Below are 25426 nucleotides of genomic sequence, written 5' to 3' on the forward strand. Positions count from 1 at the left end.
AGAAGAGAGGGTGCCACCTTCAAGTTTAGCGGGGGAGTTGACCGTTTAGGCAGTCAAGACTTCTTCCCTGCCTGTTTCCCTACAAAGGGAATTAAAATGAAAGGTTATTAAACTGAAACAAAGCTCCACCCCCTCCCCAGAGGGGACAGGGTGACCCCAAACCCAGAGTGGAGCCCCCGCCTGGGGACAATCGGGCCTGCGGTTTGAGGGGCAGGATGCGTTGGGTGTGGTAGAATCGGGCCAGTCTCTGTACTGTCAGGGACCACGGTGCCTCAACTCCGACGCTGAGGCCTACGCGGTCCTGGCTGCGGTGGGGGACGAGCGGCTCCTTCCCATCCAGACAGGGTCGAGGTCACGGCTCCCCAGGACTCCCCAGGAACACCGGGCCCACAGTGCCGCAAGGGAGGCCGGCCGGGACCACCACCCTCCCCTCCCCCAGCCCGGTGCCGGGAACCCGCCTTGATGGCCTGCAGAGACTAGGAGGGGAAAATTAAAGGGGGCGCGGGGAGGAAAGCCCACCAGCGCGGCTAGGCCGCAGGTACACACCCTGTTCCGGGTGCCGCCCAGCCCCGGGCCAGGCAGTTTCGGGGTGCAGCCGGGCCCTCCCCCACGGCGCGCGACAGTCGCGGGGCGGGGCCCCCAGGTCAGCTCCCGGCCTCCTCTGCGACCACCCCTGCAGCCCCCCGGGGGCGCCCACCCATCCTGCCCGCGCGCCGGTCAGTGCGGGGTCTCATTCTGGGGGTCTCCGGCGCCCGGGGGCAGCGCGGGCGGGGCCGTTGGGGGCGGTGCGGGCGGGGGGCGGGACCGGGCGAGGGGCCCCACGTGCCCCTCTCGGGCGGGCCAATGGGCGCCCGGCGTTCGGAAAGATCGCCATATATGGACATGTTCTGGGGCCGCGCGCGCCGCCGGTTCGCGCGCGCGCCCCGCTTCGCTTAAATACCGGCGGGGGAGGCCGCGGACGGTCTCACTCGCCGCAGCCGGCTCGCGTTCTGTGTCTTCCCGCGCTTCTTTGCTCTCTCTTCCGCACCCCGCGGCCCGTCTCCTCCATCGGTAAGCGACCAGGCCTAGGCGGCCTGACTGGGTATCCGGGCCCCCGCACCCCTTCGCAGTTCCTTTTTCTACTCCCGGCCCTAGAGGCCTGGCCACCTCGACCCCGGGAACAAAGGGTGGTCGGGTCGGGTGGGGTGGGGTGGGGTAAGTGGGCTGGGACGCGCCCCAGCTGGTTCGGGGAGGGCGCAGCGGGTGTGCTGCTGGGGGAAGGGGCAGGGCGAGTCCGGGCGGCAGTGTTGAGAGCCCCCGGTCTTCTCTCCGCGGAACGACGTGGGAGGGGGCGTTACATAAAAGCCGGCCCCGGTTCCAGGCGGTTACTCTGCAGCCGGGTCGGGGGGAGGTGGAACGCCTCGCGGGGAGGGCCTTTGCCGGGGCCGTTCTCTGAGCGTCAGGGCGCGCCTGAGTGGGTCTCATCTTTGAATAGATCGCCATGGAAGAAGAAATTGCCGCCCTCGTCATCGACAATGGTTCTGGCATGTGCAAAGCTGGCTTTGCTGGGGATGACGCCCCCCGGGCCGTGTTCCCGTCCATCGTTGGGCGTCCCCGACACCAGGGCGTCATGGTGGGCATGGGGCAGAAGGACAGCTACGTGGGCGACGAGGCCCAGAGCAAGCGTGGCATCCTAACCCTTAAGTACCCCATCGAGCACGGCATCGTCACCAACTGGGACGACATGGAGAAGATCTGGCACCACACCTTCTACAACGAGCTGCGTGTGGCCCCCGAGGAGCACCCCGTGCTGCTGACGGAGGCCCCTCTGAACCCCAAGGCCAACCGTGAGAAGATGACCCAGGTAAGCACAGCTGGGTGGGTTGAGCCATTTCATCTATTTCGCTAGTCATTTCATGTTCAGTTTTGTTTTCTGAAATTCAAGTATTTCTTTCAATATTTCCAGGGTTCTGTTCTTCTCCTGGCATTTCCTTCCTGAAGTCTCAAGGTTTCTTATTTGTGTTTCTGCTTGCTTCCTTTTCTTTTCTCCACACATCACATTTGTGGCATGCTGGCATGGTGTGAGAGCATGGGGTGGCCCCGAGTCCCTTCCTCTGACTAAAGGAGCCTTTTGTCTCCTGCAGATCATGTTCGAGACTTTCAACACTCCTGCCATGTATGTGGCCATCCAGGCTGTGCTGTCCCTGTACGCCTCTGGCCGCACCACTGGCATTGTCATGGACTCTGGGGACGGGGTCACCCACACGGTGCCCATCTACGAGGGGTACGCCCTCCCCCACGCCATCCTGCGTCTGGACCTGGCTGGCCGGGACCTGACAGACTACCTCATGAAGATCCTCACGGAACGTGGTTACAGCTTTACCACCACAGCCGAGCGGGAAATTGTGCGTGACATCAAGGAGAAGCTCTGCTACGTCGCCCTGGACTTCGAGCAGGAGATGGCTACTGCTGCGTCGTCCTCCTCCTTGGAGAAGAGCTATGAGCTGCCCGATGGTCAGGTGATCACCATTGGCAACGAGCGGTTCCGGTGTCCCGAGGCGCTCTTCCAGCCGTCCTTCCTGGGTAGGTGTCTGGCGGGCAGCATGACTGACCTCCCTTTGAGGCTGCCGAGGGTCAAGGTGCTTTTCACCTTGAACGTGGGATCTCTGAGGGTGAGCTTTGTCCCTTAGGTATGGAGTCCTGTGGCATCCACGAGACCACCTTCAATTCCATCATGAAGTGTGACGTGGACATCCGAAAGGACCTGTATGCCAACACGGTGCTGTCTGGTGGCACCACCATGTACCCTGGCATCGCCGACAGGATGCAGAAGGAGATCACCGCGCTGGCTCCGAGCACGATGAAGATCAAGGTGAGGCAGAGGCGGCTGTGGCCTTGGGCCCCGGGGCCTTGCAGCTAAGATGGTGCCACCCACTAAAGCCCCATTCTTGTCATTTCAGATCATCGCTCCTCCCGAGCGCAAGTACTCGGTGTGGATCGGAGGCTCCATCCTGGCCTCCCTGTCCACCTTCCAGCAGATGTGGATCAGCAAGCAGGAGTATGACGAGTCTGGCCCCTCCATTGTCCACCGCAAATGCTTCTAAACGGACTGCGAGCAGATGCGTAGCATTTGCTGCATGAGTTAATTCAGAAGTATAAATTTGCCCTGGCAAATGTATACACCTCATGCTAGCCTCATGAAACTGGAATAAGCCTTTGAAAAGAAATTTGTCCTTGAAGCTTGTATCTGATATCAGCACTGGATTGTAGAACTTGTTGCTGATTTTGACCTTGTATTCAAGTTAACTCTTCCCTTGGTATATGTTTAATGCCCTGTGCGTATCTTTGATTTAAACCCCTAGTTATATTCGGCTCTCTCACCTCTGTAGCTGAGGTGAGAATGTTATGGAAGAGAAATCCAATGGCTTGATAAGAATCTGGGAGACTGCAAGTTTCAGTCTGTGCAGGGTATTAATGTGTCAGAGCTGCCTATTCCAGGATTTCTCTAGAGGCTGGCAAGAGTCCTGAAACAGTTGTCATTTCTGTCTTGGCCGGTCTTACACGGGGTTGGGAAGGTCCAAGCCGTAGGACCTGCTTTTCCTTTCTTACTGAAGATTTCCCACCAGAACACCATGGGCTTTTACTTGCCTTGAGTTGGAAACAGTTGGCATTCACACCTGTAAATTTATTCATCCTTTTAATTTATGTAAGGTTTTTGTACGCAATTCTCAATTCTTTTAAGAGATGACAACAGACTTTGATTTTCTACTGTCATGTGAGAACATTAGGCCCCAGCAACGCGTCATTGTGAGGAAATAAAAGTGCTGCAGTAAACCGATCAGTGCCTGTGTTTGATCAGTGGGGAGTGGTGGGTTGTGTGGGGGTATAACAGCCTCAAGCTCAAATTAGGCAACAAAAACTGGTTTCTCCAAAACCAGAGGTGAACAGGGGTCCTGTGAGCATCTGGAGTCCGTGTCAGATTGGGCTTCCAGGGAAAAGGAAAGCTTGGGTGGGACTAACCCCCAGGGGGGCTGGGAGGAGGGCAGCATCTTACACTTGATGTCTTTGGTGTAAAGATGCGCTCCCATAGAAGCAGGAAGGGCGTAACTTTCTCAGCACACAGGTGATGGGGAGGTGGTGCACTCTCAGTGAAACAACCATGGAGTTGATTAGAGCCTTCTTGCTGAGCTGTGGAACCTTCAGTCTGCTGATAAGGGTCACCTGGTGGGGTGAACTTGACTTGGGCTCTAGATTCCTTGACTAATACCCCAAAGCTTTCCCTAAGGGCAGGCAGAGTCTTCCACAGCTATTTCAGATTTTCAAATTTGGCAGGTTGACAGGTTGAAAAAGCTTTTAAGGGTTTGGAAAAACATGGTTTAGGTATCTGGAGATTGCATGCCCTTTGGGAAGCAAGTTTCACCGGTGGGGGCTGATAGTGCTTTCTAGTTTAACCTTGTGGTTGGGGAGGGGCTTCCAGGTCCAGGGGAGGGAGGCCTTGTTAGACTGGGTCAGGAGCAAGGGGCCCTAAGAACAAATGACTGAAGGAGATGGGGAGTCTCTTGGGAATAAAAATGTGGACCCTGCCAAGCCCAGACCTCCAATTGCTTTGCTCCTGTCTGCTCACAGCAGCCCTGTGACCACTCATGGAACACAAGAGTGATGGGTCAGAAGTGACTCTCTTGCCCTGGGCAGCATTCCACTTTCAGAACAAGAAAATCTGATTTGAAGCCTGATTGGATTCAGGAAACAGGATAGACCGGACTCAGGTGAGCGAGGTGGAGGAGAGAACGCCTTTAGGAACAGGGAGGAGAAAGGTGACCTGGGTGACCGCAATCCCAGCTCCATAAACCCTTCCTTGCATTGGGCCCAGTGAGCATGGCCCTCTACTCCGGGTCTCTGTCCCCTCTGCAAACTGGAGAACAGTGCCTGCTCCATGTGGAGGCCAGCCACCATCCCCATGTGTGGAAGGGGCACATGTCGCCTGCCCTTCTGCTCTTGGGTGTAGCAAGATTTCTGCAACACAGAAGACACTGGCCTTTCTTTGTGGCATTCTGGGGACAGTTACCGGATGTCAAACCCAATCACTGTACCCACTGGAGGAAGGAGCATGGCGGGGAAGCCTGGCCCCTGGCGCCGTTGGCTGGACCTGTTGGAGAGCTCAGCACGGTGCCATCTGTGAAAAGAGACTTCACCCCAGAGGGAGGCCCTCCTCCAGCCTCTGGAAAATCTCACCTTTGTCAGCTCTGCCTGCAGAGTACAGCAAAATGCTACGCTTTGCACAGGAGAGGAAGCTGGAGGAAAAGATGGACTAGTCACTATGACTTTGGACACAATTTGCTCAAACCAAAGCAAGAGGTTGACAGCCCTGCCCACTTCTGTCTCTGCCTCTTTTTTGAGGCTGCATCAGGATTTAGCTGTGTCACTTGGGCCTCTCTCTGGTTGCGGTGCATGGTCTTAGCTACCCCTTGGCATGTGGGATCTTAGTTCCCTAGCCACCAACTGAACCCACATCCCCTCCACTGGAAGTCAGATTCTCGACCACTGGAGTGCCAGGCAAGTCCCAGCTCTGCCCACTTCTACAGAAAGAAGGAGCTCGTCAAGGGAGAACGTCATTAACAAAGCCAGCCGGCGCTTGGAATGCAGCATCTTTGAAGTGGGGAAACGGGATAAATCTGCAGACCACAGACCTGCAGGCCAATATAGGGGACGTGGGTTTGATCCTGGTCTGGGAACTAAGGTCGCACATGCCACAGAGCTACTGAACCTGCAAGCCACAGCTAAGACCTGATGCAGCCAAATGAATATTTAAAAAGACATAAAGGCTAATTAAAAAATATATATGTGTATATATCTCCAGACCACGGAAGAACCACAGATGAGAGAACATTCTGATGGGCCACTTAGGGAAGGCAAGAAAACCTCGAAGACTGATGTCTTAATGCCAATTAGCTTAATGAATGGAAGCTTCTGGAAGGGCTGTCCCCTCAGAGAAACACGTCCTGAGTAAATCTGTGAGCTGAACCCTTGACAGGCTCTTCTCCAGGGCCCCTGGTGTCCTGATGCTGAGACAGGTGGAGGACAATGAGTGACGCAGGAGGTTTATGGGTGTCCAGCCTTCCTGTGGTGTGAGGAGCCCATCCACGTGCCTGGTGGACAGTCAGTGATGATGCCAACTCAAAATTAGCATCCCCTGGCAAGAGGTGGATGTCGTGTTTGTCGGATGCAACTTCAAGTTCGAGGCCCTTTTATCATGAATGGTCAGTATTTGAGTGGAGGATGGAAAGTGTTTCAAGGAGGGAGTTGCAAGGATTCGCTCTGGAAAGACTAGTCTCTAATGACTTGGCGATTGTGGCTTCCCAGGACCCTTTTCTGGTTAGAGGCACCAACCTTCAGCCCTGGGGAGCTCTCCATGGGGTGTTCCTCCTGAGAGGCACGTGAGCCACCCCAGCTGGGGCTGCCTGCTGTACACAGAGCCCCTGGGGGGCCCACAGCCCCTTATAGCTGTGCTGGTCTGCAGACTTCACCCGCATCGACCAGTGGCCATTCAGATTTTTTTCCTGATGGAAGTTCCCTTTCCTCTTTCAGCTTCTTGCTGAGGCCTTAGGGGGTGCCCTCCAGGGGGACCTGTCTCAGTGCAGGGTTCAGAGGCTGCCCCTCTCTGGGGTCTGTTCCACTTCCTACCCTATTGATGGTGAGTTTGACCCTGGACACATTTTTAGACAATGAAATAGGAGTGAAGGGACTGTAAGAACCTATGTAGGGCGGACCTGCTCTCTTTTCCCTCTGCTCTGGGACCACAGTGTTCCAGAGAGGGGCTTTTGCATCAGCCTGGAGGCCTGAGAGATATCATCAGTGCTAACATGTTCGGACATAGAGCTTGAGCAAGAAACAAATCCTTACTGCTGTAAGCTGGTGAAATTACAGAATCACTGGTTATGCAGAATAATGAAGCCTCAGCAGTCTGATACAGCATCAATGTATATACGCATGGCTACCCCTAGAATTGTGCAGTGCACCACCTGTGCATCTGTACCATGAAATCCCTGCACAGCCCTGCCCCACCCCTTGTATACCTATCCTACCACTTCAATGCCTGTGTTACCTGTCTCCCTCCCTGGTCTGTGAGGTGCTTTTGTTTTTAAATGATGGTAAATATACACAGTATATAAAATTTATCCTTTTTACAATAGCATTAAAAAGAATACAATACTTAGGAACTAACTGATTTCCCCAAGGAGATGAAAGATGTGTCCAATGAAAGCTACTAAACATTGCTTAAAGAAATGAAAGAAGACACAAATACATCCCATGTTCATGGATTGGAAGACAATATTGTTAAAATGTCAATATTACCCAAAGCAATCTACAGATTCAGTGCAATTGCTACCAAAGGCCCAATGACATTTTTTTTTCAGAAACAGAAAAATCCATCCTAAAATTAACATAAAATCTCAAGCGCCCCACATAGCCAAAACAATCCTGAAAAAGCATAGAGCTGGAGGATGAACACTTTCTGGTTTCGAAAGTTAACTACAAAGCACAAATAATCAAAACAGTGTGGTTGGTCCTGGAATAAAGACAGACATAAACCAATGGGAAGAGCCCAGAAATATACCCTCCCATATATGGCCAAATGATTTTCAACAGGGTTGCTAAGCCCATTCAGTGGAGAAAGTATATTCCTTTCAACAAATGGTGTTGTGAAAACAGGATCCTCACATGCAACAGAATGAAGCTGGACCCTTACCTCACACCACATACAAAGATTAACTCAAAATGGATTAAGGACCTACATGGAAAACCGAAAACTACACAACTCTTAGAAGAGAACAGGATGCATATGTGAAACAGATCGCCAGCCCAGGTTCGATTCATGAGACAGGGTGGTCAGGGCTGGTACACTGGGATGACCCTGAGGGATGAGATGGGGAGCGAGGTGGAATCAGGTTCAGGATGGGGAACACATGTACACCCATGGCTGATTCATGCCAATGTATGGCAAAAACCACTCTACAATATTGTGAAGTAATTAGCCTCCAATTAAAATAATTTTTTTAAAAAAGAGAACAGGACAAAAGCTTCATGACACTGGGTTTGGTGTGCACACGTAATATATATCAAACCATCTGTATCTGTATTAAGTTAAGCATGAGCTCCTACTGATGTCTCGAACTCTAATCGTTACCACTGGATCAGTCTACTCTTCTGCCTTCATTTATCTGTAACCTCTTTCTCTAACAATGAGCAACCTAGATTCCAGCATCCATCATGCTGTGCTGTGCTGTGCTTAGTCGCTCAGACATGTCCAGCTCTTTGTGATCCCATGGACTGTAGCCCATCAGGCTCCTCTGTCCAGGGGTTTCTCCAGGGAAGAATGCTGGAGTGGATTGCCACACCCTCCTCCAGGGGATCTTCCCAACCCAGGGATCAAATCCAGGTCTCCCATATTGCAGATGGATTCTTTACCATCTGAGCCATCAGGGAAGCCCAAGAATACCAAAGTGGGTAGCCTATCCCTTCTCCAGGGCATCTTCCTGACCCAAAAATCAAACCAGGGTCTCCTGCATTGCAGGCGGATTCTTTACCAGCTGAGCTACCAGGGAAGCCCCAGCATCCACCATACATTCATTTAATCATCAATTCCAGTGTATATGTACAAGCAGAATGGAGATATTGCAGGTCCTGGCCACCAAATAACGTGAATATTGCAATAAAGTCAGTCACATGAATTTTTTTCTTTCCTGGTGCATATAACAGTTATGTTTAGGACTTCCCTAGCAGTCCAGTGGTTAAGACTTTGCCTTCCAATGCAGGGGTACACGTTCAATCCCTGGTTGGGGAGCTAAGATCCCGCATGCCTCATGGTCAAAAAAACAAAACCTAAAACAGAAGCACTATTGTAACAAATTCAATAAAGACTTTAAAAATGGTCCACATCAAAAACATCTTTACAAACACGTTTACATTATACGGTAGTTATTTTGACATATGTTAGTCACCCAGTCTTCTCTGACTCTTTGCCTGGCAGGCTCCTCTGTCCATGGAATTCTCCATGCAAGTATACTGGAGTGGGTAGTCATTCCCATCTCTAAGGGATCTTCCCGACCCAGGGATTGAACCCAGGTCTCCTGCACTGCAGGCAGACTCTTTACCATCTGAGCCACCAGAGAAGCCTCAAGTGTGCAATAGCATTGTCTTATTAAAAAAAAAAAGTATGTACCTTAATTAAAATAATACTTTATTGCTGCTGCTACTGCTGCTAAGTTGCTTCAGTCGTGTCTGACTCTGTGCAACCCCATAGACGGCAGCCCACCAGGCTCCCCCGTCCCTGGGATTCTCCAGGCAAGAACACTGGAGTGGGTTGCCATTTCCTTCTCCAGTGCATGAAAGTGAAAAGTGAAAGTGAAGTCCCTCAGTCGTGTCCGATTTCGCGACCCGACGGACTGCAGCCTACCAGGCTCCTCCATCCATGGGATTTTCCAGGCAAGAGTACTGGAATGGGTTGCCATTGCCTTCTCCGACTTTATTGCTAAAAGATGCTATCATCTGAGCCATTAGTGAGTTGTAGTAGATCACAAGATCACAGGTCACTGTAATGCATATGATAATAATGAAAAAGTTTGAGATATCATGAGAATAACCAAAATGTGACACAGAGACACGAAGGGAGCAAACGCTGTTGTGAAAGCGGGGCCGACAGACTTGCTCAAGGTAGAATTGCCGCAAACCTTTGATTTGTAAACAATGTGCAATAAACTGAAGCTCAAAAAAAAAAAAAATAGGTCTTCCTGCACAGTATGCAGGTCAGGAAGCAACAGTTAGAACTGGACATGGAACAACAGACTGGTTCCAAACAGGAAAAGGAGTATGTCAAGGCTGTATATTGTCAACCTGCTTATTTAACTTATATGCAGAGTACATCATGAGAAATGCTGGGCTGGATGAAGCACAAGCTGGAATCAAGATTGCTGGGAGAAATATCAATAACCTCAGATACGCAGATGACACCACACTTATGGCAGATAGTGAAGAGGAACTAAAAAGCCTCTTGATGAAAGTGAAAGCAGAGAGTTAAAAAGTTGACTTAAAGCTCAACATTCAGAAAACTAAGATCATGGCATCTGGTCCCATCACTTCACGGGAAATAGAAGGAGAAACAGTGGAAACAGTGTCAGACTTTATTTTGGGGGGCTCCAAAATCACTGCAGATGGTGATTGCAGCCATGAAATTAAAAGATGCTTACTCCTTGGAAGGAAAGTTATGACCAACCTAGATAGCATATTTAAAAGCAGAGACATTACTTTGTCAACAAAAGTCCATCTAGTCAAAGCTATGGTTTTTCCAGTGGTCATGTATGGATGTGAGAGTTGGACTGTGAAGAAAGTTGAGCACTGAAGAATTGATGCTTTTGAGCTATGGTGTTGGAGAAGACTCTTGAGAGTCCCTTGGATTGCAAGGAGATCCAACCAGTCCATCCTAAAGGAGATCAGTCCTGGGTGTTCTTTGGAAGGAGTGATGCTAAAGCTGAAATTCCAGTACTTTGGCCACCTCATGCAAAGAGTTGACTCATTGGAAAAGACCCTGATGCTGGGAGGGATTGGGGGCAGGAGGAGGAGGGGACGACAGAGGATGAGCTGGCTGGATGGTATCACTGACTCGATGGACGTGAGTCTGAGTGAACTCCGGGAGATGGTGATGGACAGGGAGGCCTGGCGTGCTTCAGTTCATGGGGTCGCAAAGAGTCGGACACTACTGAGTGACTGAACTGAACTGAACTGTACAGCATTTCAGAATTAACCAGTACCAGCATGAAACAACTTTACCAACTACAGTATGGGGCTATGTGCTGTTCTTTTGCCTTTAGTCTTAGGGATCCTCCCATTCCCAAAGTTACCTAGGTCAGTACCTTTCCCCCACCCACTTTAGTGAGGTGGGTTCATCCATTTGTAATTGTTACCTTCTTTTGCCACATTCTGCCTTCCTTCCTGGGGTCCCTTGATTTCCTAAATGTTTTTTAAAAATAATTTTATTAATTTGCTTATTCATATATTCATCTTTGGCTGTGCTGGATCTTCACTGCTGTGCCAGCTTTTCTCTAATTGTGGCTGGTGGGGCCACTCTCTGCTGCCAAGAACAGGCTTCTCATTGCGGTGGCTTCTCTTGCTGCCGAGCTCGGGCTTGAGGGCTTCAGTAGTTGTGGCCCATGGGCTCAGCAGTTATAGCTCCCAGACTCTAGAGCACAGGCTCAATAGCTGTGGCTCGGGGGCTTAGTTGCTCTGAGGCACGTGGGATCTTCCTGGGTCAGGGATTGAACCTGTGTCTCCTGCGCTGGCGGCAGATTCTTTACCACTGAGCCACCAGGGAAGACTTCCATTCCCCTATTGAAAGACATCTTGCTTGTTTCCAGATTTTGGTAATTATGAATAAAGCTGCTATAAGCATTTTTTTTTTTTGGAGATTTTTATGTGGACATAAGTTTTCAGATCCATTAGGCAAAAATCCTAGGAGTATAACTGCTGGATTGTATGGTAAGATTGTGTTCATTTCTGTAAGAAACGAAGTGAAGTGAACTGAAAGTTGCTCAGTCGTGTCCAACTCTTTGTGACTCCATGGGCTATACAGTCCATGGAATTCTCCAGACTACAATACTGAGTGGGTAGCCTTTCCCTTCTCCAGGGGATCTTCCCAACCCAGGGATCAATCCCAGGTCTCCCGCATTGCAGGCGGATTCTTTACCAGCTGAGCCACAAGGGAAGCCCAAGAATACTGGAGTGGGTGGCCTATCCCTTCTCTAGCAGATCTTCCTGATCCAGGAATCAAACCAGGGTCTCCTGAATTGCAGGCGGATTCTTTACCAACTGAGCTATCAGGAAAGTCCCTGTGAGAAATGGCCAACTTGTTTTCCAAAGTGGCTGTACCATTCTGAATTTTCCGCTGGCAATGAAGGAGAATTTCTGTTGCTCCACATGCTTGCCAGCATTCGGTGTTGTCAATGTTTTCAAATTTTACTCATTTGTTAGATGTTAGTGGTCTCATAATGTGGTCTTAATTTGCATTTTCCTAATACATAATAATGTTGAGCATCTCTTTATGTGTTTATTGGTCTATTCTATGTCTTCTTTTCTGAAGTATATAGTCTATTCTTTTGCCCATTTTTATTGAGTTGTTGGTCTTTTTATTATTATTCAGTGCTAAGGTTTCTTTGTCTATTTGGACACTAATAATTTATCAGATGCATATGTTGCAAGTACTTTATCTCATTCTGTAACTTGCTGTTTCATTTTTTAACAGTGTACTTTGAAGAATAGAATGTTCAAGTTTTGTTGACGTCTTATATACCCATTTTTCCTTTTTCATTTTTGGCTGCACTGTGTGACTTGCAGGATCTCAGTTCCCAACCAGGGATTGAACTCGGGCCACGGCAGTGAAAGCCCGGACTCATAACCACTAGGCCACCAGGGAGCTTCTACCAATTTTCCTTTGATCATTAGTGATTTTTTCATCCTACTGTAAGGCCATCAAGATTTTGTCCTGCCTTTTTTTTTTCCCCATAAGTGCTAGAGTTCTAACTTTTACGTTGAGATCCATGATTGATTTAAAGTTGATGTTTGTGTGGGAATTCCCTGGCAGTCCATTAGCTGGGGCTCAGTGTTTTCACTGCCATGGCCTGAGGTTCCATCCCTGGTCAGGGAACTAAGCTCCTGCAAACCATGGTGCGAGGCAAAAAAAAAAAAGTTGATCACTGGTGAATGACGTACGGTAAGAGTTCATTTTTTCCCTCAGAGATATCCAGTTGCTCAAGCACCATTTGTTGAAAGGATTTTCCTTTCTTTATTGAATTGCTTGATATGTGTCAGAAATCAACTGACTGCGTGGGTCTACTTCTGACCTCTTTACCTTGTCCCATTGACCTATATATACATCCTCCTCGGACCAAACTCTCTTGATTATTTCAGCTTTACATTGTCTTGAAATCAAGTGGTGTATGTCCTCCAACCCGTTCTTTTTCCTTAAAATTGCTTTGGCTGCTCTAAGTTCTTTGCATTCCATATCCATTTTAGAATCAGGTTGTTATTTTCTATAAACAAAAGCCTCCTGGGATTTTGATTAGGGCTACATTAAATCTATAGTTCAGTTTGAGAAGAATCAACACCTTAGCAATACTGAGTCCTCCAAATAATGAGTGTTTTCTTTCCCTCCATCTATGTAGGTCTTCTTTCATTTCTCTCAGTTAAGATTTTATAGTTTTCAGTTGATGGGTGTTACATAGCTCTAACTTATTCTTAGGTATTTGATGTTCTGGGCTATCCTTGTGAATGATCTGGTTCTTTTCACTTTCCAGTTGCTCACTGCTAGTGCGAGAAACAGTGACAAATGATTTTTGCATCTGGTCTGGCATCTTGAGATCTTGCTAATTCACTTGTTAATTCCAGAAGTAGGCGTTCTACACACATGACCAGATCCTGGTCATGAACAAGGAACGGTTTATTATTACTTTTCTTTCAGATATGTTTGCTTTTAATGATTATTTTTGTCTGATTGCACTGGCTAGCATCTCCAGTATGATAATTCAACAGACTGAACAGGAGTGATAACAATAGTTCCTTATCTTAGAGAGAAAGCTCTCAAGTCTTTCATCGTTCAGTGTGGTCAGCTGTGGGTGTTTCATAGATACTTTTTATCAGGTTCAGGAATTCCCCTTCTATTTTTATTTTGATATGAGGCTGTTTTTGTTTGTTTGTTGGTTTTAGGCTGCACTGTGTGGCTTGCAGGGTCTTAGTTTCCCAACTAGGGATCAAACCATGCCCCCTGTATTGAGAGTGGGAAATATTACCCACTGGCTTACCGTGGAAGTCCCATGATTTTTTTTTTTTAATCAGAAATGGGTGTTGAATTTTGTCAAATGATGTTTCTGCCTCATTGAGAAGATCAGTTTTTCCCCTTTATTCTGTTATCATGATGAATTACAGTGATTGTTGAGTGTTAAACCAGTCTTGTATTCCTGGGCATAAACCCCACTTGGTCGTGATTCTTCTGTCTACTGTTGCTTTAGTTTGCTAGTATGTTAAGTGTTTCTGTATCTGTGTTTTTAAGTGATATTCACATGTATGCACTAGTCTTTTCTTGCAGTATCTCTGCCAACTTTTGGTGTCAGGGTTTGTGATTTTTCTCTTTTTTTTTCTTGATCACTTTTATTAATTTGTTAGGACTGCCATAACATATTACCACAGACCAGGGAGCTTAACCAACAAATATTTATTTTTTCACAATTCTGGAGGCCAACAGAATGAGATCAGGGTTTTGGCAGGGTTGTTTCTCCTGAGGCCACTCTCTTAGGCAAGTAGATGGTCCTTTCCCTCCCTGTGTCCTCACTGGATTGTCCTTTGTGGGTGTGTCTGTCTTTATCTCTTCTCATAAGGACATCAGTCACATTGGATTAGGGCTCATCTACATGACCTCATTTTAGTCTAATTACCTCTTTCAGTTCAGTTTATTTCAGTTGCTCAGTTGTGTCCAATACTTTGCGACCCCGTGGACTGCAGCATGCCAGGCCTCCCTGTCTATCACCAACTCCTGGAGTTCACTCAAACTCATGTCCATTGAGTCGGTGATGCCATTCAACCATCTCATCCTCTGTTGTCCCCTTTTCCTCCCACCTTCAATCTTTCCCAGCATCAGGGTCTTTTCCAATGAGTCAGTTCTTCACACTAGGTGGCCAAAGTATTGGAGTTTCAGCTCTAGCATCAGTCCTTCCAATGAACACCCAGGACTGATCTTCAGAATGGACTGGCTGGATCTCCTTGCAGTGCAAGGGACTCTCAAGAGTCTTCTCTAACACCATAGTTCAAAAGCATCAATTCTTCTGCACTCAGTTTTCTTTATAGTCCAACTCTCACATCCATACATGACTACTGGAAAAACCTTACCCTTGACTAGATGGACCTTTGTTGGCAAAGTAATGTTTCTGCTTTTGAATATGCTGTCTAGATTGGTCATAACTTTTCTTCCAAGGAGTAAGTGTCTTTTTATTTCATGGCTGCAGTCACCATCTACAGTGATTTTGGAGCCCCCCAAATAAAATCTCTCACTGTTTCCCCATCTATTTGCCATGAAGTGATGGGACCAGATGCCATGACCTTTGTTTTCTCAATGTTGGGCTTTAAGCCAACTTTTTCACTCTCCACTTTCACTTTCATCAAGAGGCTCTTTAGTTCTTCTTCACTTTCTACCATAAAGGTGGTGTCATCTACATATCTGAAGTTATTGATATTTCTTCCAGCAATCTTCATTCCAGCTTGTGCTTCTTCCAGCCCAGCGTTTTTCATGATGTACTCTGCATATAAGTTAAATGAGCTCTTTAAAGCCCCCCATTTCCAAATACAATCACATGCTGAGGTCCTGGGGGTTAGCACTTCAATAGACGAATTTGAGGGGGGACACAATTCAGCCCGTAATAGTATAGCTAAAGTTTTATCAAAGTTATTAAAGTTCTCAAAGAACTAGCTTTTAAAAAAGTGTTTTACATTTTTATCTATGTATTTTTGGCTGCCTGGGTCTTTGTTGCTATCTGTGGTCTTATTTAGTTGCGGTAGGCAGGGGCTGCTCTGGGTTGGGCGGGTTGGCTTCTCACTGTGATGGCTTCTCTGCGGAGCACGGCATCTCGGGTGCACAGGCGTCAGTAGCTGTGGCACACAGGCTTAGTTTCCCTGCAGTTTGCAGGATCTTCCGGGACTGGGAATTGAACCTCTGTCCACTGCACTGGCAGGCAGATTCTTAACCACTGGACCACCAGGGAAGTCCCCAGACAACTAGTTTTTACTTTCAGTGATTTCTCTCTCCTGCATATTCATTTTCTATGTCATTTTCATTGATTTTTCCTATTTTCTTTGTCCTTCCATTTTGGATTTAATCTTCTCTTTTCTATGCCTTAAAATCATTGATTTGGGGACTTCTTTTTAAAATATAAACATTTAAAACTAAAAAAAAAAACCCCAAAACTGTATATATATCCTCTAATCACTGTTCTGGCTGCGGGCCCCAAAATGTTGATACATTGTGTTTTTTCCTCTCTGTGATTTAGTTTGGATAGTTACTATTGTATCCTCCAGGTCTTTGGTATTTTGTTTTGTTTTTCTGGTGTTAAGTCCATGTGACTCATTCTTCTTCCTTTTTTTAAACTTCATGTTATTTATTTGGCTGCACAGGGTCTTCCTTGTGGCATGTGGGATCTAGTTCCCTGACTAGGGATTGAATCTGGGCCCCCAGCACCGGGAGCACTTAGTCTTAGCCACTGGACCCCCAGGGAATTCCCTATGGGATTCATTCTTAATTTTAAGTATTGTATTTTTCAGCCTTGGAAGTTCCATTTGGTTTCTTTTAGATCATCTCATTCTCTGTATTATGTTCATGTTTTATTTTACATTTGTGAATGAATATGTAACATCTCTTTTAAAATCCTTGTCTGCTAATTCCACCATCTCATATCTGGGCCTGTTTCTGTTGACTGGTTTTTCTTTGGTATGGGTCACATTTCCCTGCTTCTACATGTCTAGTGGTTTTTCATCCAAAGTTGGACATCGTTAAGTGTTACATTATTGAACCTCTGGATTTTATTGTCCTTTTTTTTTGAGTATTGAATTTCATTCCCACAGGAAGTCAATTTACTTGCAGAGAAGTCTGATTTTTTGGAGGCAATTTTAAAGCTTTGTTAGGCTGAGTCTAGATAAGCCTTTAATTCTCGTTTAGCGCTACTCCTGGTGTGACTCTTACGGGATCTCCATGAAGGGCCCTAGATGCTTAATAATGAGGTCTGTTGGGAACTCACATGTGTCTTGGTCTGGAGCTCTGGGAATGGTTCAGCTTCACAGCTCTCTGGGAGTTGTTCTTTGCTGAGTCTCACGGGGTTCATGGTCCACATGCACAGTTTAAAATTCATAATTAAGGGGACCCCTATGTAGATTTCCAGAGCTCGTTCTCTGCGCACTCACCTCCTTAGACACTCTGCTTTGCACATGCCAAACATTTCAGCCGCTCCAAACTCCAGTCCCTGTGTCTCAACTCACATGACCTCTGTGTTCTGTGCCTCACTCCAGAAAGTACCTCTAGACAGAAAGCCAAGATAATTGTAGGGCTCACATCTGACGTTTCTCTCCCCTTAGGGATCACAGACCTGGAATGCCTACTGTCCAATGTCTAAAAATAGTTGCCTCATGTTTTTTCTTTCCAGTTTTCTAGTCATTTATGGCAGGAGAGCAAATCCCAACCAATTATCCCATAATAGCCAAAAGTAGAAGTTCTATGTTTTGTAATATATATATATTGACATATTTTTAGGCATAAAGGTTATATTCTTCCATGATCTGATTTTTATTTTATTGACATGCTAGTGACATCTTTCCATGTCAATATGCTTGAATGTAACTTCTTCATGGCTATGTAGTATTCTGCTGTGGAAATTTATCATTAACTACCTCTCTTTGGCATTGTTTGGCACTGAATGTTCAAACTACTGCAAAATTGCACTCATCACACACGCTAGCAAAGTAATGCTCAAAATCCTCCAAGCCAGGCTTCAGCTGTATGTGAACCATGAACTTCCAGATGTTCAAGCTGAATTTAGAAAAGGCAGAGAAACCAGAGATCAAATTGCCAACATCTGCTGGACCATCAAAAAAGCAAGAGAGTTCCAGAAAAACAGCTACTTCTCCTTTATTGACTATGCCAAAGCGTTTGACTGTGTGGATCACAACAAACTGTGGAAAATTCTTCAAGAGATGAGAATACCAGACCATCTCACCTTCTTCCTGAGAAATCTGTATGCAGGTCAGGAAGCAACAGTTAGAACTGGACATGGAACAACAGACTGGGTCCAAATCGGGAAAGGAGTATGTCAAGGCTGTATATTGTCACCCTGTTTATTTAACTTATATGCAGAGTACATCATGAGAAATGCTGCGCTGGATGAAGCACAAGCTGGAATCAAGATTGCTGGGAGAAATATCAATAACCTCAGATATGCAGATGACACCACCCTTATGGCAGAAAGCGAAGAAGAACTGAAGAGCCTCTTGATGAAACGGAAAGAGGAGAGTGAAAAAGCTGACTTCAAACTCAACATTCAAAAAACAAAGATCATGGCATCCAGTCCCATCACTTCATGGCAAATAGATGAGGAAACAATGGAAACAGTGAGAGACCTTATTTTGGGGGGCTCCAAAATTACTGAAGATGGTGACTGCAGCCATGAAATTAAAAGACGCTTGCTCTTTGGAAGAAAAACTATGACCAATCTAGGCAGCATATTAAAAAGCAGAGACATTACTTTGCCAACAAAGGTCTGTCTAGTCAAGGTTATGGTTTTTCCAGTAGTCATGTATGGATGTGAGAGTTGGACTGTGAAGAAAGCTGAGTGCTGGCTGAAGAATTGATGCTTTTGAACTGTGGTGTTGGAGAAGATTCTTGAGAGTCCCTTGGACTGCAAGGAGATCCAACCAGTCCATCCTAAAGGAAATCAGTCCTGAATATTCATTGGAAGGACTGATGCTAGAGCTGAAACTCCAATACTTTGGCCACCTGATGTGAAGAACTGACTCACTGGAAAAGACCCTGATGCTGGGAAAGATTGAAGGTGGGAGGAGAAGGGGACAACAGAGGATGAACTGGTTGAATGGCATCACCAGCTTGATGGACATGAGTCTGAGGAAGCTTCAGGAGTTGGTGATGGACAGGGAACCCTGGCGTGCTGCAGTCCTGGGTTCGCAAAGAATTGGACACAACTGAGCAACTTAACTGAACTGAACTACCTCTCTACTGATGGCTACTGAGGTGGCTTTAAGATTGTTACTAATTCATATAACACGGTAATGGGCTTTCTTATTTATGCATCTTTGTCAGCTTGTCTGGAAATGCTCATTTCCTCAAAGCTCTTGGCCAACCAACCTCAAGCCTTCTTCAAGGGTATTTGCATTTTAAGACTTTCCCTAATTTTCGTGGGGTAATTTCTGTTTAAATCTGGAGACTCAGTTGGCAGGGGAGGACCAAGAGGGAGGGAGTATAAATATACATATAGCTGATTCGCTTCCTTGCTGTTCAGTCATTCAGTGGTCTGCGACTCTTTGCGACCCTATGGACTGCAACTGTCCTTCCTTCACCAACTCCTGGAATTTTCTCAAACTCATGTCCATTGAGTCGGTGATGCTGTCCAACCATCTCATCCTCTGTCATCCCCTTCTCCTCCTGCCTCCTTCAGTCTTTCCCAATCGCTTCATTGTACTAACACAATATTGTAAAGCAACTACACCTGGATTTTAAAAAAAGAATAAATACAAAGAAAAATGTGGAGACTCTTCCATATTTCCAAATCATTCTGCCAACTAAGTTCAATCAGGCAACTCTTGGGATTTCCCTGGCAGTTCAGTGATTAAGATTCTGTGCTCCCAATGCAGCGGCCTTGGGTTCGATCACTGATCAGGGAATTAAGATCTCACACGCCTCGTTGCCAAAAAAAAAAAAAAAAAAAAATGTGGGGGCAAATCAGGCAGGCCTGTGCAGCTGGTTTCTTGATGTTGGTAAATAATACTTTCTCAGACTTTGCCAAGACAACCACAGGCTTATCTGCTCTTTTCATTAACCATTTTAACCCAAGCATCTCCCTAGATTATTAAACATTCTTTGTAGGGATGACTGGGCCAGGATTCACATATTCTCCTCTTTGAAAAAGGTGGTTGCTGCCACTGATTGTGGTTATAATCCACGCCATCGTGATGATGTGTGTGTTAGTGCTTCCCCCTCACTCTACCATCCTAGAGAGAGAGATTACCTAACGTGAAACCACTGGGCCAAACCTGAACCCTAATGCATGGTGGCTAATGTGGGAGCCATGGATGGTGGGAGGCCACCCCAACAGACAAGAAGCAGCGAAGACAGGAGTTAGGAGCATGGCTTCAGTGCCAGTCTGAGCACCTGAATCCCAGCTGTGCCACAGCTGTGTGATCTTAGGTGAGTTCCTAGGCTTCTCTGAGCCTTAGTCGCCATGGTAACAATGGAGTATCTACCTTGCAGTTCTGTGGGGACTGTTGTGTTAACCTGTTTAAGTGCTATTATCCCCTTCAACACCCTCTCCTTCTGATGTAAAACAGACTGAAAATTGAGGCTGCCTGCTCTGAGTCAGTAACATTTATTAAGCACCCACTGGATGCCTGGTGTGGTTCAAGCAGGTCCTCGAACTTGGGTAATGCCTGCTGCAAGGGGGTACCTGACTCCACGGTGGGGAGGGAATGCCTGCTCAGGTATAAACTCCCCGGAAGGTGGACAGGGGCAGGGCCTTGCAGGGCACAGGAAGGTTGAGAACTTTCTGGGCGGAAGGAACTCCCTGTGCAAGTATGCCGGGATGGAGAGCTGATCATAGAGCTGCCCAGTAGCCCCCAGGGAATGGGGACTTGCAGGGCTCTACCCAGGGCTCTGATGCCAAATCCAGGCTCTACCCTCTGTCCTTTGTCAGGAAAGGAAAACTGTGTAGCTACAGAATCCCTTCCTTTCCCTCCTTTTCTGTTTTCATAACCAACTCATTAAGGACGCCAGGCTGTCCGTACTGTCTGCTGCTTCTGGGGCAGGTGGGTCTTCTCTCTTGGGTAACCAACTGTCCCAAAACTCGGCGTCTTAAAACAACCATATCCGGAGGTCAGGAAGCAGCCTCCTTGGGTGGTCCTGACTCAGGGGCTCCCACAAGGTTGTGGTCAAGCTGTGGTCTGGGACCATGGTTTCTGAAGACTCAACGGGGACTGCCAACAGCTCACGTGGCTGTTGGCAGAAGCCTGTGTTCCTTGCCAGGAGGAGGAGGTGATGGAGAGAGCCATGGTCTCACAACATGCTCTCAGAAGTGCTGTTGCTCTGCCCTCCTCTGCTGGCCGCCAGACCTGCCCTGGTCCAGTCTGAGTGGGGCTGGGGACTTGAGGACCTGGAGGTGGGGCCATGGGGCCACCTTGGAGGCAGTCATAGCTGCTGTCGCGTGTCTGCCCATTTGTGAGTTTTGTTTTGTTTTGTTTTTCGGCCATACCACGCAGCTTGTGGGATCTTAGTTCCCCAGTGGAAGTGTGGAGTCCTAACCACTGGACCACAGGGAATTCCCTATGTGTTTATGTAGAAAGGTAACTAGCCAGCTTTATTGTTAAGATGCCTTAAGTCCACCTGAAACAGGTTGAGGCTTTTCTACTGGCATTCTTCCGGAATCCTTTCTTGGGACATTCTTCGGGCTCAGATGGCCTCAGCCTGTCCAGCGTTGACAAAGAATTTCCTTGGATTCCTTCTCCAGATTTATTTTTGCTGAAAATATTCATTGGCTCAAATAAATCCCTTTTTGTGACGCTCATGGATCTAGTCTGTCTTGATGATTCAGGCAAAGGAATAATCCAAAGTGTCCCCGCAGCCTTTGTCAGGCCCAAAGAGGGGTCAGCACTCACCAGCCCTTCCCCGGTCTGGAGTTCCCATATCCCTGGGAGGCATGGACCAGAGAGGCCTGGGCCAGGACTGCCACCTGGCAGGGGTCTCCGGAAGTCTATAGGTGTCCGCAGCTATGGGGGAATAAGCCAGCTGCCAAGGACCGCACTGGCTCTGATGTCAAAGCAAGGGGAGTGGCCCAGAGCCACAGCAAGGAGCATGTAGGAGAAGGGGGCCGGGCCTTCAGTGCCGGGGACCCCTGACATCAGACAGCCGGGGTCAGGAGATAATTTGTCTGTTCTCTGCCCCACGAGGCCCCTGTGGAAATCAAACAAGCGGTCTGGCCCATTCTTAAAGATAAATTAAATGCATCAATATAAAAAAACGTCAGGCAGCAACATGGAAGGGAGAGGGGTGGGGAGGTGGATGGAGCCGTGTGATTTATTGGCTCTTTAATAAGCATTTCTGGGGCTGTTCTGGCAGCCTCGCACCAACCACAGGGTGCCTGGGGGCCCCTTCACTGAGGTTGTGAACACAGCCAACACTCAGTCTTGGCATCTACTGGCCAGGCCAAGAGGCGTGTGTCCTTCCAGCTGGTGTCTGGAAACATCAAATACAACGCCACTGGGGAAGAGATGAGAAGGAGTAAGGGGTGGGCGCCCTTCCGTCCTGGGGGAGGTCTCACTGGCTACCCTGGGGCCAGGCCAAACTCTCCTGTGTGGTTACTCTTTGGGGCCTGAGCACAGCTCCTTCCTCCTCCTTCCTACTGTGGGCTTCCCCCAACCCCCATCCTTTCCCCTACCCCCGCATCCTACCAACACCAGCTACGACCACCCTGAAATGCTGAAATGTTTGCCAGTCTGGTAGGTGAAAAATGACACCTCCTGGCTGTTTGAATGTGCATGTCTAATTTTTGGAGGGTTGAAGCGTCTTTTCATTTGTTTGGGGCCTTTGTGGAATGTCTTTATCATAACTGTTGCCTATTTTCTATTGAAGTACTGCTGTTTCTCCTCTATGGTTAATAAAGACTCTCTGCTGTGTCGAGAATGTTATCGCTAATGTTTCTTCGCGTATGTTATACACAGTGGCCTGGCCTATTGCCACAGCTCTGGTGTGTAGCTGGGAGGAGGGTCAGCCTTGATCTGAAAGGTGGTCTGCAGATTTTTTGGATTTATATTCACTATTTTATTGTCAACAAATACTTAGAGAGGGCCTCCTGGGGGCCAGGCAGGATATAGCCGGAAACACAATGGCAGAAAGAACTCACACCCTAGTACCGGGAAACACTCTTAAAACAAGGAAACTGCTTTGCATTGGAGGCGGATGCTAGCTATAGAGAAGCAAAGCAGGAACTGGGACGGAGGGCACAGGGACTGGGGCGGAGGTGAAAATTTTAAGTAGGGGGTTAGAGAGCCCTCTGAGAAGACAACATTTGAACAAAGATTAAAAGGAGGAGATGGAGGGGCAAAGAGAGATGGACAGTGGGAAGGCCCCGGGGGTGAGTGCAGGTCTGGGTGAATTCCAGGAACTATAGGGAGAAGCTATCTGGAGTCTGGAGTTATGAGATGCTGGTGGATTCCGCAGGGAGTTCAGATGATCAGGGCAGCGGGTTCTCTCAGGGCTGAGTGAACAGCTGGAAACAGTGACTTACAGGGGTCTAAGGATGTTGAGGCAGATCACGCCCAGCGCTGGGTCCACAGGCCCTTGGGAGGACCTCCCGGTCTGTTCTGTTCTCCCTACTCTCTGGGAGTTGGGGTTTCTGATCCATACCCAGGAAGCTCTTGGGGAGCAAACACCCAGGCCAGGTGACAGGAAGGGTAGAGAGATGGCAGTGATGGATTTTACCGTCATATGTCCCTGCAGCTGGGGGGTGGGGGGCACTGTGCACAGGGGCGAGGTGCTGCCAGCCCGGTCTGTTCCCAGGAGGGAGTGGGAGACAGCACCTGCTCACCAGCCCTCTCATTCAGCCCCTTCTCCTTTCTGGAGGTGCTGCGGGCCTGGCCTGCCTCTTGGGGGCTGCTCTGGGGCCTCAATCTCGGTCATCTAGGGGTCGGTCACATGCGAGGGGCTGAGGCTTTCGATCCCTGCGGCCTTTGTGCAGAGCTCCGCCTCGGCCACCTGCGCTGGCCTGGGGCGGAAGCAGTAGCACCCTCCCTCGGTCGCGCTGAGCGATCCGGCCGGACGGGTAGGGAGGGGGCGGGGGTTCTCCAGGGGCCAGGCTCCCCAGGGAAGGGAAAAGATTCTGTCCAGGTAGAGCCCTGATCCCCCGAAGGCCCTTCAGAACCCGTGATATGTTATCTCCCCAGAAGAGGGGCGGGGTCGCGGCCGCCCTTGATTCTATTAGTTATTCCCCGAAGCAAAGATGACTTAATGAAAATTCTCCTGAAGCCTTTTCTTTTAACCTTGCCGCTCTGCTGCGGGGCAGGGGGAGGGGAGGGGATGGAGAAGGGCGGAGAAAAGGGAGGAAAGGGAGGAGGGGAGAAGGGAGAAAGGGCGGGAGGGGAGGGGAGGGAGGGGAAGCCCGACGCGGGGGTGGGGGAAGGCCAGCCTGAAGACGGGACGGGGGTGCTGGGACGCAATCGGCCACCGAGAGCCCTCGCCACTCCCAAGTGCGGCCTCCCCACGACCGCACGCAGGGCTGACAGGGACCCCCGCCACTGCGGCCTCGGGGGCCCAGAGGCTCCTTTGTCTACGGATAAAGGGACCCCTCTCGCAGCCAGATGTCGCCCACGGGCTCTGAGGGGGCCATCTCATAAATTCTGCGTCTCCCTTTTGTACTGAAGCGTTTATTCTCTTACAATAACGACAGTTCTGCGGCAATAGGGGCTTTCACCTCCCGATTCTAGTTGAAGGGACCGGGGGATGCGTGGGTTGCGGGGCCTCGGAGAGGGCAGGCGAGCACCGACTATCGGTCAGGGCAGCGGACTCTGCACGACTGGGGAGGGACGGCGCATCTGCAGGATCCCCTGCTCGCGCTCCCCGGGACTAAAGCCGGGAGGGAAAACTGGTTCGCACGCGGCACGAGAATCCTACCAGAACCCACGGGGTCACTGCGGCGAGCCCCGGAACGGCGGGGGCGGCGCCGCGTGCTTGGTTTAGCGCGCGTGCGTCCGCTGCAGCGCGCCTGCGTTAGGCGCCGGGAAACCGCCTCTGTGATTGGTCCGAGCGATTGTGCTCTTGGCCAATGGGTGCGCGGCTCCCGGATCGCCCAGCCGCAGGGGCTATGGCAGGAGGGCTAGGGTGTTGGGTCTGATGGGAGCCAGCTGTATGGTTACTGGGGTCTCTCTTTAACCTTCCTCTGCCGCCCTTCAGTAAGGGAAGTGAGCCCACGATTCTTGTTGACCCCCCCCCCCCGCCCCGCAAGTAATGGACCTGTGCACAGAATCGAAGTCGGCTCGACCTGAAGCCCCTGCCCCACCCGGTGCTGGCCGGGAGTTGCCCTGGGCCTTAGAAAGTTAGTAGACGAGACATTTCCAAAAACCAACAGTGTCACCACAGATTACCCGTGGTCTTTTCTAGGTGGTGGAATTGGAGATGAATACAAACTTTTTCTTCTCTGTAGCTTATACATTGTTTAATCTGCCAGGCTCCTCTGTCTATGAGATTTCCCAGGCAAGAATATTAGAGTAGATTGACATTTTCTTCTCCAGGGGAATCTTCCTGACCCAGGGATTGAACTGGCATCGGCAGGGGAATTCTTTACCACTGAGTCACCTGGGAAGCTGGCTTACAAATTAGTTTCAACAGATATGTTTTGTATTGAAAATATTACTTTAGGACTTTACTGGTGGCGCAGTGGATAAGAATCTACCTGTCAATGCAGGGGACATGGTTTTGATCCCTGGTCCGGGAAGAGTCCACATGCTGAGGAGCAAGTAAGCCCATGCACCACAACTACAGAGCCTGCATGCTACAACTAACTGAAGCCTACACACTCTAGGCCTGAGAGCCATAGCTATAGAGCCCTGTGCTGCAGCTACTGAAGCCCATGCCCCTAGCTAGAACTCATGC

At 48.7% G+C, this 25426-nt stretch overlaps 1 protein-coding gene across 1 annotated transcript; it reads left to right on the forward strand.

Moving 5' to 3' along the window:
• Positions 930–3817, forward strand: ACTG1 (actin gamma 1). Its single transcript, XM_018063603.1, has 5 exons — positions 930–1050; positions 1475–1843; positions 2124–2562; positions 2670–2851; positions 2940–3817. The coding sequence occupies exons 2-5, from the start codon at positions 1481–1483 to the stop codon at positions 3081–3083; spliced, it is 1128 nt and encodes a 375-aa protein (XP_017919092.1). The 5' UTR covers positions 930–1050; positions 1475–1480; the 3' UTR covers positions 3084–3817.

Source organism: Capra hircus, chromosome 19, assembly GCF_001704415.2.
Source record: "Capra hircus breed San Clemente chromosome 19, ASM170441v1, whole genome shotgun sequence".
Classification (NCBI taxonomy): Eukaryota; Metazoa; Chordata; class Mammalia; order Artiodactyla; family Bovidae; genus Capra; species Capra hircus.

What these genes read in the sequence shown, in the direction of transcription:
- ACTG1 (XM_018063603.1), top strand. Translation starts at nt 1,481, where the DNA reads ATGGAAGAAGAAATTGCCGCCCTCGTCATCGACAATGGTTCTGGCATG. An exon ending in ACCGTGAGAAGATGACCCAG is followed by an intron (nt 1,844 to 2,123) that starts GTAAGCACAGCT and finishes TGTCTCCTGCAG; the next exon opens with ATCATGTTCGAGACTTTCAA. An exon ending in CTTCCAGCCGTCCTTCCTGG is followed by an intron (nt 2,563 to 2,669) that starts GTAGGTGTCTGG and finishes TTTGTCCCTTAG; the next exon opens with GTATGGAGTCCTGTGGCATC.